The 14,426-nt window shown below is 45.7% G+C and overlaps 2 protein-coding genes across 4 annotated transcripts in view; both read left to right on the forward strand.

Annotated features, from left to right (window-relative positions):
* Nucleotides 1–4,266: 4,266 nt before the first annotated feature.
* Nucleotides 4,267–8,158, forward strand: LOC309370656 (WASH complex subunit 2-like; the record flags this gene model as incomplete). Its single annotated transcript, XM_081912563.1, has 3 exons — nucleotides 4,267–4,557; nucleotides 7,191–7,355; nucleotides 8,066–8,158. Exons 1-3 carry the CDS (start codon nucleotides 4,366–4,368, stop codon nucleotides 8,156–8,158), a joined length of 450 nt encoding a protein of 149 aa, XP_081768689.1. The 5' UTR covers nucleotides 4,267–4,365.
* A 2,974-nt stretch (nucleotides 8,159–11,132) lies between these two features.
* The window catches only part of LOC309370200 (WASH complex subunit 2-like), a 39,128-nt gene continuing 35,834 nt past the window's right edge, over nucleotides 11,133–14,426 (forward strand). For 2 of the 3 annotated variants that reach the window (XM_081911700.1, XM_081911701.1), the window contains exons 1-2: nucleotides 11,174–11,307; nucleotides 13,431–13,524. In XM_081911700.1, coding sequence (XP_081767826.1) covers nucleotides 13,482–13,524 — 43 coding nt within the window. In that variant the 5' untranslated portion in view covers nucleotides 11,174–11,307; nucleotides 13,431–13,481. Of the gene's footprint in view, nucleotides 11,308–13,430; nucleotides 13,525–14,426 lie in introns of all 3 variants that reach the window. The other variant, XM_081911702.1, reaches the window with a different exon arrangement.

Raw genomic sequence — 14,426 nt, forward strand, 5'->3', positions numbered from 1 at the left:
AAACACTTAACCCCTTGAGTCACATCAGTCAGTGGAGTGAAGCAGCCTTTGATAAACAAAATGGAGAATTACCGAAAACTGTTAATGAGAACTCCAGTATATAACCGCCTGGGAGCCCTGAGGGAGGCTGTGTGTGTGACTAAAGTGGGATGGTGGGACAAGGAAGGGAGAAGCCCACTCTCTGGAAAGAGCAATTGGTCCTTCTCCTGCCAGCCTGTTGAATGGGAGGAAGCAAGAGAAGGAGAAAGCAGAAAACAAGAGAGAAAAGGGATCGTTCTACCCTCTGGGCTCTGGGCTCACCCACCGCAGGCTCTGGACTACCCAAGGCATGTGGGCCCCAAGGAAATGGTGCCCTCGATAATAATGCAAAAGGTTTCTCATCACTATTGTATGCTACTGGCTCCCAGAGTAGCTCCTGATCATAGCTGTCAACCGTCCCTTATTTGGCGGGAAACTCCCTGATCCCAGCGCCGTGTCCTACTGCTGTCCCTTATTGATGATGTCCCTTAAATTTCCTGGGTTTCAAAGGAAGCAGCTTCTCTTCCTCCCTCCCTGCCGGCCAGGGAGGAGGAAGGCTCCAACTGTGTTGCTTAGCTGTGTTGCTCACCCAATAAGGAGTCTAAGAACGATGGGGGGGGGGTGGAGCTTGCATGCCTTGTGCCGATCAAATCGGCTGCGTTGCCTGGGGACTCGCCTTTGCTCAGCGCTTCCCAGCAGAGAGGTGACGGTGGTTTTTCTTGCTGCATCCCCTTTGCTGGGTTGCTGTGCTGTGGGAACCACCGCTTGAGACTTCATTTGGCTGCTGGCTGGGCTTTCTGCCTTTGGCTCGGAGGGGCTCAGAAGTTGAACATACCTGTGCTTGCAAAATCCCTTATTTTGGCTGCTGATCCCTTATTTTTGAGGCTGCTGGTCCCTTGTTTTCAAATCTGTAAGATGACAGCTGATGTTCCCCACTCCCAATATGCTTGCAACTGAATATGCTCACCAACTACGGCTGGGTCACCTAGGCTACATTTGAACTAACATATTCAGGGCCGGCCCACCCATGAGGCAAGGTGCCTCGGGCAGCAGGATCTACACATAGGGTTGCCACTTGTCCTGTATAACACAGAGCAGGCCCCTTTCCCCTCTGTAATGCCCTTTGAATCCCACTTCCTGCTTGTTCCCAAAGTTGATCTTTATCCCCCCACCTGGTTCCCAATGTATAGGTTCCTTCACCCCTTCTGCCCAAGATGGGGAAGGCGCCATTTTGTCGTTCGCCTCGGCTGCCAAAATCTCTTGGGCCGGCCATGAACCTATTGATCCCTCACTTGTTAGACTGGGATCTAGGGCAGGGAGATAGTTGAGCCAGAGCCTTCATAGCTCCGTGGCTGGAGCTGAGATTTTTATTGCATTGTCGGAAGAGTCCGCTTTGCTTATTTTAGCCTGAAGAGCCTGAGTGTCTAACCTTTTTCAGAAATGGAAAAAAGAATCGAGAATGAACAAGTTAATATGTCTACGCTATCATTTCACCCCTTGTAACAACTAATTATGTCAGAAGAACGGGATGAATGGAACCTGAATGTCTGAACAGCTGGTCCTTCTTTCTTGCCTGCTAGAATGGAGACAGGGAAACACATTTTTGAGGCTTACTTAATTCAAGGGTGAGGGAAGCTGTCTTGATAAAATAATCTTGGGTGCTTGATTGTGGAAACACAACACACACCCCCACTCCGGTGATGTAAGGCTAGAGAGGATTCTGGTAATCTTTTACTATTTTTCAGGCTTTTAAAGGTAAGTTTTCAACTGGAACTGATGGAGAGTGTTTATGAAGTAAACCCCTTTCCAATCAGATCTATATATCAGTGTATCAAATACAGTACAGCCCAAGGAAATGTTTATTAACCTATGTCTCTGGGGAAAAAATGTTACTCAAAATCGGAGCAAATTGATACTCCAGACGGCTTGGCATTTCCAAGAGTAATTCAGTGAGGGGATGGCTAGAGAACAGCACTGGAAAGGGCTACAAACCAACTTCTTTTTCCAGTCAGCCCAAGAAAGGATTTTTGCACCTGCTTTTTGCAAATTGCCCAATTCATGATCACATCAATAGTCACTTCCAGAGGTTCCATGTTCCCTTGCCCCACCTTGTGGCCAAGACTAGGTAATTTCATGTAAACCCAACTGGCTTTAAAAATAAAAACTTTTTGGCCTTCATATACTCTGCAGGATTGCTGTAGAAGTTCAGCCTAACTCTTGCAAGATACACCACATAAAATGGTTTTAGTCCAGTATGCTATTAACTAGGTACCGGAAGATCACAAAACTGAGTTCTGGATTCCAAAGGGCAGAACTGCAGATTCCAACATTAATTACAATTAATTTGAGGGTGCTGATTTGAGGGTGCAGATGTTATACTGGAATCATGCTGGCGAGATCTTCTGGAATAATTCTTGACATGTCTATTACAAGATAGTATACAAGATAGTGTACACTGATTATGAAGAGTTTTGTAACCTACTGTTATGTGAGTTTTCTTTTTTGTACCTTGTAAAAATAATATACCATTTTGTTCATATCTATACAATATTCACAATCAATAAAAGGTTACATTTAATTTTAAAAAATCAGAGACCTTGAATCAAAACCGCTGTTGTAAATGTCGAGAACGGAGTGCAACGGATTTGTAAAAAGTTGTCAAATTAAACAGAACAAAAACTTGCTTCTTCTTGTAAATTCAACAGTGTAAATGAGTTTTGATGGATGCAATAATGGTTTGTGGAAAATATGCAGGGATTTATGATATGTCAAACGAACCATGGAAAGAGAAGTCATTTCTAAGGATGTAAAATGAGTATTCTAAATTGTAATATATATAATATAGCTTGGGTTTTTCTTCTTTTCTTTGTCCTCCCGTTTGTTTTGAGCAGCTATGTTTTGATCTGCTCTTATTTTAGCTGCCAGGGAGGAAAGGCGGGTTATAAATAAAGATCTTCCTCTTCATCGCCTTCACTCTCAGAACCCCACATGCTTTTGTTGAGATTCCTGCATTGCCAGGGTGCATAGCTGTCAACCGCCCCTTATTTGGCGGGAAACTCCCTTATCCCAGTGCCATGTCCCGCTGCTGTCCCTTATTGATGACGTCCCTTAAATTTCCCGGGTTTCATGCTCGCCCGGCTCGGGAGGGAAGCAGCGGCTCGGGGTCCTCCGCCTCGAGGAAGCGAGCGCATGAGCTGCCGTGTCTCCGTCTCTCCCTTTCCCCCTCAGGGGCACGTTGTGAGCAGACAGGTGGCGGCGGGCGGGCAGGCAGCCCCTCTCTTGCGAGACTTCCACCGCACTGCCAGGGGAAGGCGGCCTGACGGAGGAGGAAGAGGAGGGGAAGGGGAGGGATGCAGAAGGGCGGTGTTTCAGTGGCCGCGGCAGCACCACAGCCACTTCATGCCAGGCTCGCGGTTGGCGTGGGCGAGAGTCTCTCTCTCTCTCCCCCCCCCTCTCAGGCAGGGAAGGGCCGATGGAACTCCTCGCCCCAGGACGACGGCAGCCCCGACGTGCTGCTTAGCATCCCCTCCAACCAGTGCAGCATCTTAATCTAGTGATTTCCCCCTCTGCATCCCTTTCATAACTCTGTTTTTATAAATCATTTGTCCATCCATTGTTCAAATTTTCACTACAAGTTTTCTGTCAATCCTCCCAATGTATGTAACTCTTGACAATAGCTTTTCAACTAAATTATAAACTTTCCCCATTCTTTATTAAGGAGGTCCTCTTCCTGGTTTCTAATTCTGCCTGTAAGCTTTGCCATCTGGATGTCATTCATCAGTTTTGCCTGCCACTCTTCTTTGGTTGGAGTTGTAGACCCTTAGGATCATGCAGCCCAACCCGCTGCAAAACACAGTCAGTCGCAGCCAAAGCAGCATGGCTCCATCAGTGCAGGATTTCTGCATAAGGCAAGCCCAAATCCTTTATTTTGCCTGCTGATCACTTATATTCGAGGCTGCTGGTCCCTTATTTTCAAATCTGTACGTTGACAGCTATGCCGGGGCGGGGTGGACTAGATGACCCATGGGACCCCTTCTGAACGATTCCATGGGAAGGGGGCGGGGCTCTATATGGAACGCACAGCCTCGCCGTGCGCGCGTGCGCACGCGCCAGCCCTTTCTCGCGCAGGCGCACTCCCGGTTCCCTCCCCCACCGCGCTTCCGAAATCTCGAAATGAGGCCGGAAGCCGCGGAGCGCGGGGCGGCTCTTCCCTTTTTTTTCCATGCCTCTAACAGCCGGCAGCCCAGTCACGCGACCCGCCCGGGAGGAGTCAGCTGACCGCTGGGCCGAGGGTGGCAGTTAAACCGCCGTCGCGAGGGGCGCCTCAGCGTCTTCCCGTCAGCGACCATGTCGTCGTCGGCCGCTTCTCCTCCCGCGTCGTCCTCGTCGTCGTCCTCGTCGGGGGCGGCGGCGGCGGCGGAGGCTCCCCCCGGGGCTACGGCGGCTGCGGCGGCGGCGCTGCTGCTGTGGGAGCGAGCCTGGTCCCTGGAGGAGGTCCGAGCCGGGAGCCCGTGCTGGTCCTTGGCCGCCGACGCGGGGGTGAGAGGCCGGGGCCGCTGCCGGATAAACGCGTCGTTAGGGGGTTTGCCACCCTGGCGGCGGCAACAGCGCTCCTGAGCGCGTGCAGAGAGCGCAGCCCGTGACCAGGGTGCCTGCGGAGGGTGGGGGGCGTTTCTGTCGTTCCCCTTGCCCTGCCCTGCTAGGGTCGCCCCCTGTCCTGTGTAATACGGGATTGCTACGTCCTGTGTTGATAAATATTCGTCCAGTATTTCAGGTCTCTCTCTCTTTGCAAAGTTAGGGGTCCTCTCCCAAAGCACGTGGTTTTTTGTTTTGTTTTTTAAGATACAATTTATTAATTTATAATAACGACAACAACAAAAGCAAAATAACATCATATCAAAAATTCAACTCGTATATCTTAATTGTCTTCCCTCTACTCCCAGTCCTGGTCCCATTATTTTATACTAATTCATGCACGTCAATAGAATCTTATATTCTTATTAAAGGTAAAGGGACCCCTGACCATTAGGTCCAGTCGCGACCGACTCTGGGGTTGCAGCGCTCATCTCGCTTTATTGGCCGAGGGAGCCGGCGTTTGTCCGCAGACAGCTTCCGGGTCATGTGACCAGCATGACTAAGCCGCTTCTGGCGAACCAGAGCAGCACACGGAAACGCCGTTTACCTTCCCACTGGAGTGGTACCGATTTATCTACTTGCACTTTGTGCTTTCGAACTGCTAGGTTGGCAGGAGCTGGGACCAAACAATGGGAGCTTACCCCATCGCAGGGATTCGAACTGCTGACCTTCTGATCGGCAAGTCCTAGGCTCTGTGGTTTAACCCACAGCGCCACCTGCGTCCCTATATTCTTATTAGTTCAATTTTAAAATCTTACTCATGTTGTTACAAGTGACCTGTAGAAGTTCGACTAATGTAGAAACCTATACACAAAGCTTGCAATATATGTATTAAACATTTTTCCTTTTTTTTTTAAAAAAGTCCTTTTCTTTCTTGGGTTTCAATTATGTAATATTTCCTGCATAGTTCAATAGTTTGTTTTGCCAATCTTCTTCATCTTCTTTGGCCAAAAGCATGTGTTTTTTAAAAGCGGGTGTGAAATGTTGTGTGTTTAAGCTCCAGATAGCCAAGCACAAGATTTGCGAATTTGTGTGCATGTGTGACAAATTCCAGAGGGGCCATCCTGTTAGGCTGCACTAGGTTGTAATGTAATGGATTGTTTTGAAGTCAATTCAGCGCCAGATGAAAAGAAAAGAAAAACCCACCCCGCTCTGTCCTATGGCAAACCCTACTTTTCACTTCCTATGCTTTAAAAGCCTCGGCCACCTCTTTCTTGCCTATAGGGAGAAGGGCACAACATGCTCTAGGTAGCAGGCATGCACTGCCAGAAGAATAAGAGGAATCATAGAACTGTAGGGTTGCAAGGGACCCCGAATCTCAACTATAAAGCATCCATGACAGATGACCATCCAACCTCTGCTTAAAAATCTCCAATGAAGGAGAGTCCACCACGTTCTAAGCAAGTCCCATTTTGTTGTCGGAACAGAAGGAAGAAGTGGCTTGTGTCTTCCTTTCAGAAAGGAGCCACCCTTCCGCTGGCGGTGGAGTTGCAAAAGTGGTGCGGTGTTAGTGCCCCACCTCTCTTCCTTAAGTGTGGTGGTGCCTAAAGGCGGTTGAGATGCCGAGTTGTGGCACTACCACCTGTATGTTGCAAGTGTGGACATTTGCAAATCACCCAGGAGACGGACACAGCCTTTCACCCCATTGTTTTGTGCATCATAAGAGATGATCTCTTACACCCATGGAATGAATGTGTGTGGCAAGCTATGCCCACATGGGCATGGCCAGGGAGTTGCAGGGGGGCAGCTGCCTCCCCTAAATCAAGTAGAACAATAAAAATACTAAACTAACTGACCATTCGTGTTGCAGATAGTTTGGTTCTGCCTCCCACAACAAAAGTCCTGCAGCCCAACATAAATCCATGCATACCCACCCCACTTCACACAGCAGCCATCTCTCCCCCCCCCCCCCGCCTACCCAGAGCTCTGAACATAATACTCCTCCTTGCAAGTGATCCTGATCTGATTCGGGTCCTTCCTTGCACTCAATAAATGCCAGAAGGATAGCTAGCTGCCAGATGTGTTGGTGGGAGTGGCAGGGTTAACCTATGCAGCCCTGCAAACATGTACTTGTTTTTACAATGTGTATGGGAGTGGTGGTCATCTGAACCCTCTTAGTGTCAGACATGTGGGGTGTGGTAGGATATAAGAGGTTTTCCCAATAACCATGTTCTCCCTGTGGAATTCCTTGGGGAAAACAGCCTTGTTGGCCAAATGGGCCTGTGAGCCAAGTTTGGTCTGTGGGCTGGAGGTTCCTCACACCTTCTATAGTACATAGAGCATCATGAGGTTCATCTTTGTTTATTACAGTTCAGATTCTACTCTCGGTTCATTCTCCAAGAATATGGTTGTTACACAGTCAGTAGTATATTTTCAGCTGCTTTCTAGCTGCCTGTGTTGCATTTTTTAGTTGCTGGATAGCAAGCTTAATTATTTTGTAGGAATAACACTTTCCGGTTCTCCTTGTCTTACATCATTACTTCAGTTTCTAAGCTACGGCTTAAAAGTCTGAGCAAGTGCATATTCTGTTTTTGTAGCTGTTGCGGTTCTTGCAAGAATTCTCCCAGCAAACTATCTCCAGGACACATGAAATCAAGAAGCAAATGGACAGGCTGATCCACGAAACCAAGAGTGTAGATTGCCGGCTGCACAATGTCTTCAATGGCTTCCTCATGCTTTCAAATACACAGTTCATTGAAAATGTGAGTGTGCAGTAATTGAATACTATGATATGAACTGAGATATGCTTAAGCCAACTCTGGTGTAGTATGAGAAGGCATCATAGAAGGAAGTGCTTGTAATGAACACAATGCTTCTAATAGATCTTATTTGTGTGCCTATCCCTTGCATCTCCAGTATCATGTAAGCATGTAATTGATTACTGGGTGCTTTTGAATTCCATAATGCAAGGATAGATTCTTGCTCTCTGAGATGTGTAAGAAACGGGATGCAAATATGAAAACTGAGGAATGGCTGACTTGTTGGACAGTAAATTTTCAGATTATGCTATAGCATAACTAGTTTTAAGTGAAAGGGAGCCAAAGTATGTGGGTAAGGGGAGCTGAACACCCCTCCAGGCCACCAGATTTACAACTCCCAGCTCCTTTCTTCACTATCATTTTTTCCTCTTGGGGATCAGATACATGAAGTGAAAGAATCATTTTAGGAGAGGGGCTATGGGGGAGGGGGTATTGTTTGTCCCTTTGGCTTGAAAGCTCCCCGCGCCCACTTTATCTGTGATGGTGCAGGCTAAACAGATGCCATAATCTGGTTTCATTTGGCACTTGCTGTTCAGCTCTTCCACTGAAAAGTATTAATAGTACAAGTAGCATGGTGACTTGCCTTTGCTTGTGAAGGCTATTTGTATCAGATGCTGAAACTTAATAAAAAAATGTTGGAATTAATTTTATAGAGAGTGTATGACGATGAAGTGGAAGAAACCATATCCAAATCTGAAGTGAGCGACAGACCAGAACAGGCAAGTGGATTACATAAGAATATGTAATAATACATAAGAATATGTAATATATTGGTAATGGTAACCTTCAATATTTATTTGCAATGCTGAAGATTATAAATTTAAAGTTCAGGGAGGGTGTCACCAGGTGTGAAGTCTCTGCATGCTACAAGCCCAAGACCAGTGAGCCCTGCATTGAGGAGAACCCCTGTTCACTTCTCCCTACCCAGAATTCCTCTGACTTCTGCTCTCTTCTCTGCTTACCCATTGCCACCTTCAGTGGGGCACTGCCCTAGGGAGTCAGAAAGGATAGAGGCATTGTTGATGTCACTGGCCCAGGGCAGGGCCTGACAGGCCTATAAGAACTGCTGCTGCGGCTACCACCCAGGAGAACTCCCCTGCTCAGTGTCTGAGGGCCCCAGTCCTGCCACTCACCACCTGGCCCAGGGCGGGGCCTGATGGACTGCTGCTGCTGCTTCTGGGCAGAGAGAGCTCTGTTTGTTTTTGTTTTTTACCTATGTCATTTTAAACTCTGATATGAATGGTGTATTCTTAGTTTTAGATTTTGATTTATGTGGAAATTGTTTCCCATTTGGTTGTGTATTTTTTTTGATGTGGTTTATTTATTGTTTATGACTTTTGTAATTATGTAAATCTTGTTATGCTGTAAGCCGCCTTGAGCATTGTTGTTTTAACTGTGGAAAGGCGGCATACAAATAAAAAATGATGAAAATGATGATGGGAGGAAGTATTTATCAATGGCAGACTCTCCCCACACTTGCCAAAAAAATGAGTTCTGCTTTAATCATGGAGGATTCAGATGCGGAGGGCAGTGATGGCTGATAGGAAGCTTCTCCTCTGCAAGAGCAAAACTGCAATATTTGCAGGCCATTGTTATATTTTGAGAGTAGTCAGTGTGTGTCAACCACCTCCTGCCTACCAGCTCCTGGGTCCTCTCTGGAGCTGCCAAGCAAGCACATTCAATCTCTTTGAGGGCATGCTCTGCCTCCTTACACCTCCCAAATTATCTTTCTCTTTCTATCATTCTCTTCCTTTCTCTGAGGTGGGGAGGGTGGGAGTCTGCTTGTTGAAAGGTTCAGGAGGATGAGCTACAGGTAACATAGTTTCAGAGGGTGGTGTCCAATGATATTTTGTTCCCCTCTCAGCTTCCCACTTCCTTCCTCTAATGTGTAATAATGGATTTCATGTGCTTCAGGAACAGGTGAATTATTCCATTTGAAAGCCTTCAGATGAATGGTGTTCCTGAGTGCTAAAGATCCTATTTTTTATGGTTTTAGTCTTCGAGAGAGACTGTAATTCCATCTTTGGCATTTCCTGCCCTGTGTTGTGTTATCATTCTTGAGTGCAGTTTAAAAGGCAGACGTGTCAAAGACAGTGAATTGTTTCAGGATTGAGCTCATCCCATCCCCTCCCCATCATGATATATGATATACACACTTCATTCATGCTCCCAGTTGTGTGGATAGCTGGTGTGGATAACTTATCTGCACAATCGCAAATGGGGAAACATCAGTTTTGAGAACCCATGTGGAGTGCCCATGACATGCATGAAGTTATTTGTGTGGTGAGAAAGAGGGGTACCCACTTAACCACCACATGGAAATTCTCACCCCAGCAAATGTCTAAACCTGGTTATCAACTAGTCAAGCTGCAGTTAGATATAATAATTATCACTCAAGCCAAGCAGTAGTTCTGCAGTTGGGAACTGTAAATGTTATTTGGGGTCCTTTCGTTTTTCACTTTTGATGGGAAAATGAATGCAGTTAAGTAGAGCTGCCATCAAAGGCTGTTTGTACAGTACAGAATGTCCTCTTGCAATCTAAGCCTATTCAACTTGGCTTGAGTCTACTGAATTGGCAAACTGCTGGCTTCTAGGCACAATTCAAGCTGCTGCTTTTGAATTTAAAAGCTCCCAGTGCTCTTTTTGTCCATTACAATCTTTTGACTTATTAGAGAAGGACTGTTTTCAAGGACTTGGCCCTAGTCCTGTAAAATCTGTCTGTATTTGAGTTAAAACTTGTTCATTGTTGCTCCAGAGGGCAGGATCAATGGGCCAAAATTCCAGGGAGACAGATTTTGACTAAAACATAGGAGAAACTTCCTAGTTCAACAGAGGAATAGACCCCCTTGAGAGGTAGTGAACTCTCCTTTACTGGAAGTATTTAAGTAGAAACTAGATAGCCATCTGTCAGGAATACTGTAGTGGCTTCCTGTAGATCCTGCACTGAGACAAGGATCGGACTAGATCAGAGATAGCCAGTGTAGTACCCTTGAGAAATTGTTGGACTCCCATCCTCCTTGACCACTGGCACTGCATTGTCTACTCCTGGAATAGATGATCTCCAAGGTACTTTGCAGTCCTGTGATTCAAGAAAGTTTTTCTTTCCACCCCATGTCTCTCTTTTAAAGTCAGTCTTGCCGTATATGCCTTAACCTTGTGTATTTAGCCCAGGGTGGGGCAGTTGTAGTTCTCCGGATGTTATTGTACTATTTTCCTGTCATCCTTGACTATTGGCTGGGGCTGATGGGAATTAAAGTCCAAAAATATCTGGAGGGTCACAGGTTCCCCTTTTCTGATCCAGCCTCATGATTGTCAGTATTGCTGCTCATTACTGTCAATTCTGAGTACTCGTCCCTTCCATGTCTTGTAGGAAATGACTATTGGTGATCAGGTTCTGTTGACTTCTTTTATCATGGTTAGTTAGTGCTGCAGTTCAGCTTATTTGTGTTTTTATGATTGGATTATTATTGCTTTCATATTTGCTTTTTATTTGTTAGCCACTTTGAGTGCCTTCTTCATAGAAGGGAAAAGGAGGGCATTTTTTTTTTAAGTCCAGCTTTATGAAGGCATTCCATTCAGGATGTTTTAGCTCCATGTTTAGTAATGCAGCCCATTAAGAGTGGCCAAGCCATGTTGACCAAAATCCCAACTTTCCCCATCACATTTTTGAAAAATGAGTATAATGGCAAATTAACAATGAAATGTGTTTCTTTTGATCCTAAAGGAGAAAACCCGTGAACAGAAAGAAGCCGATCTGATTCCCAAAATACAAGAAGCTGTGAATTATGGGCTGCAGGTGTTGGACAGTGCCTTTGAACAGCTGGACATCAAAGCAGGGAACTCAGATTCTGAAGAAGAAACTAATGAAAGGATAGAACTAATATTGGAGCCAAAGGTAATGTAACTTTGTCTCTAAAAGAGTAAATTTACAATGTTTTAATTTCAAACTTTGCAGAGCAACTACACTTGAAGGATGGAAAGTGGAAGATACACAATAGTGTGAGTGCTGCTTCTGAAAGGTGTTGCTGATTAACTGTCAGGGGTCCTTTATCTTTACCATTTTTAGCTGTAAATACTGATAGCCATTCTCTTGTACCTTGGAAGATAAGACCATGGAGAAATTGATCTGGGTGCATTTCGAAATTTTAGTAACATTAACTCTGAAAGCTCATGACACAGTAAAGCAGCGATGAGTAACCTCCTGCCTGTTGTCCACTCTTGACCGACCACGGGGTCCAGTTTGGCCTGTGATGCCATTCCCTCCAAATCACACCCCCTCGTGTCATTCTGACAGGCGTGATGTTAACAGCGAGGGGAACTGGCCTGCACAGCAGAAGCAACAGGATTTAACCCCCTGCTCATCAGTTTTATGACCGTGGGGTTAAATCCTGCTCAGAACCCTGCAGAGAGCAGGGCTGAAGTCTCTACTTACAGGGTTACTGAGAGAGAACCATTGTGAAATGCAGAAAAGTACAGAGAGTTATTAGCAGTGACAATTCACAAAAGAGGAGATGATAGACATCCAGGCATTGGTGAGCCATCATTGCCATATACTTGAAGATTGGCAAGTCCTCACTGTCTCCCTCAAACCTGCTGAACAAGTGAGTCTTGCTCTCACATCCTGAACTAGAAGCAACAGCAGGCCTCCATAATAATTTGGCTACAATGTGTTATAAATGGTGGTGGAGGGGTGAAGAGCATCAAGGCAGCGCTGTCTATCTGTTATTCTTCTTGCCTGAGCTGGTCCACCCTGCCATTCTTCATACACAAACTCAGCACCTTCTCTGCAGATGAAGACAGGAGATGGAATGTGATAGTAGCTCAGCGACTAAAGAGGAAAGGGAACCTGTCCACTTGGAGACTGAGCATAGTGGCAGAGCAGGCTCCAAGTCTGGAATGGAAAGCAAGAATTATGGAATCATAGAAATGTAGGAAGGCCAACTCCCTGCAGTGCAGGAATATGCAGCTGTCCCATACAGGGATCGAACCTGCAACCTTGGCATTATCAGCACCACAAAGAAGAGAGCCCTCTGCAAAGAGTCTGCACAGTGCTTAATTTCTAAAGCTTTTGGTCTTTCCTTTTAGCCTAGGGAGCTGATATACAGTTGTAATGGTTGTGAGGGGTTACTTGTGCGTAACCTTACTTCAGTTCAGTTAGTTTGCTTGCCCCAACCATGCCTAGGGTTGGAGCTCGCCCTCCGTGACCTGTTAGTCACTTGCAGAATCCGAGAGTGGGCGTCTCTTGAACCTCTTCCAGCATAAAAGCTGTTTGACCCCGAGTCTCCTCCTATGTTTTCTGCGCGGAACGCGTCTGCGCAAGTAAGGGGAAGGCAGGGGCGTCCCAGCGCTCTCTCCACTAGTGTCGGGGGAAGGGTCTTGGAGCCTTGTCACCAATTCCTCCCTCTCCCTCTCTTCTCTATGGGTGTTACGCTGAAATCCTTCCCCCCTGCTTGTCCCCTCTCCGGCATCACTGGGTAGCCCTGCCTCCATTTCTCGCCCTGATGGCAGTTCCCTGACAACAGTGGTACCTTGGGTTACAGACGCTTCAGGTTACAGACTCCACTAACCCAGAAATAGTACTTCAGGTTAAGAACTTTGCTTCAGGATGAGAACAGAAATCACGCGGCGGCAGCGGGAGGCCCCATTAGCTAAAGTGGTACCTCAGGTTAGGAACAGTTTCAGGTTAAGAACGGACCTCCCGAACGAATTAAGTTCTTAACCCGAGGTACCACTGTACTTTACAGTTAGAAGGAAGATCCCAATTCGGAGTTAATTCAGTGAGGCACTCTCATTCTTCCTTCTATACTTATCTGCTAAGATGAGACTCACCTGGAGGTAATTTTGCACTCCCTGGTGGTATCTGAGTACCAAATTTCAAACCTGGAATTGGGAGTTACCATTAAGATAAGACACTACAAATCATTCAATGTGTTTTGGAGTTTTATCTATGAAATGTGTAATTTTGACCTGTGGCATATTCATTTGAAATCTAAAAACACTTTTTTGCCTTTTTTATAGGATCTTTATATTGACAGGCCTTTACCGTATTTAATTGGCTCTCAGCTCTTCATGGAGCAAGATGATGTTGGGCTTGGCGATCTCTCCAGTGAAGGTGTGTGATAGGATTAATAAAGTATTGGTAAATATTGATTTGTGTTTGACTTATGGCAGGCCAAATACTTCATTACAAAAAATGTTGTAAGGGTGCCAGACAAAATCTTAACTAGCTTGGAAAACCTAGTCTATGGCTAATTTTTGACGCTTTGAAAAACGTGTCGCTTTTTCATCTTAGTATTTTGAACAATCCACTAGATACTTTGGTTATGACTTAAGTGTGAGATGGCTACTGAATATGTTTGAGTACCCAAAACCATATCTCTTTCAGTTGTCACCTTATGGAACCTATCAGGGTATCTTCTGATGAGCTTTCTCCCTCACATGGTTTTGTTACTGTTGCTCTTATTAAATTTTCCAAAAAGAAACAAAAGCAAATGCAGTCAGAGAATACAAACTACCATATTTTTTGCTCTATAATACGCACCAGACCACAAGACGCACCTAGTTTTTGGAGGAGGAAAACAAGAAAACAAATATTCTGAATCTCAGAAGCCAGAACAGCAAGAGGGATCGCTGCGCAGTGAAAGCAGCTATCCCTCTTGCTGTTCTGGCTTCTGGGATAGCTGCGCAGCCTGCATTCGCTCCATAAGACGCACACACATTTCCCCTTACTTTTTAGGAGGGAAAAAGTGAGTCTTATAGAGCAAAAAATACGGTAAATTGTTATAAAGACAGTGCTCAGACATTCAAGAATAAAGATCTGTATATTCTCACATACGTTCTTTGTAAAAAGAAATCCTGGTTTTCCCATTTGCTCCACTGGTTATGTTTCCTGATTAGTGGAAAACTAAAAAGGAAACCGACGCAGGTGGCGCTGTAGGTTAAACCACAGAGCCTAGGACTTGCTGATCAGAAGGTCAGCGGTTCGAATCCCCGTGACGGGGTAAGCTCCCGTTG

Source organism: Podarcis melisellensis (assembly GCF_964234715.1).
Source record: "Podarcis melisellensis genome assembly, chromosome: 5".
NCBI classification, from domain to species: Eukaryota; Metazoa; Chordata; class Lepidosauria; order Squamata; family Lacertidae; genus Podarcis; species Podarcis melisellensis.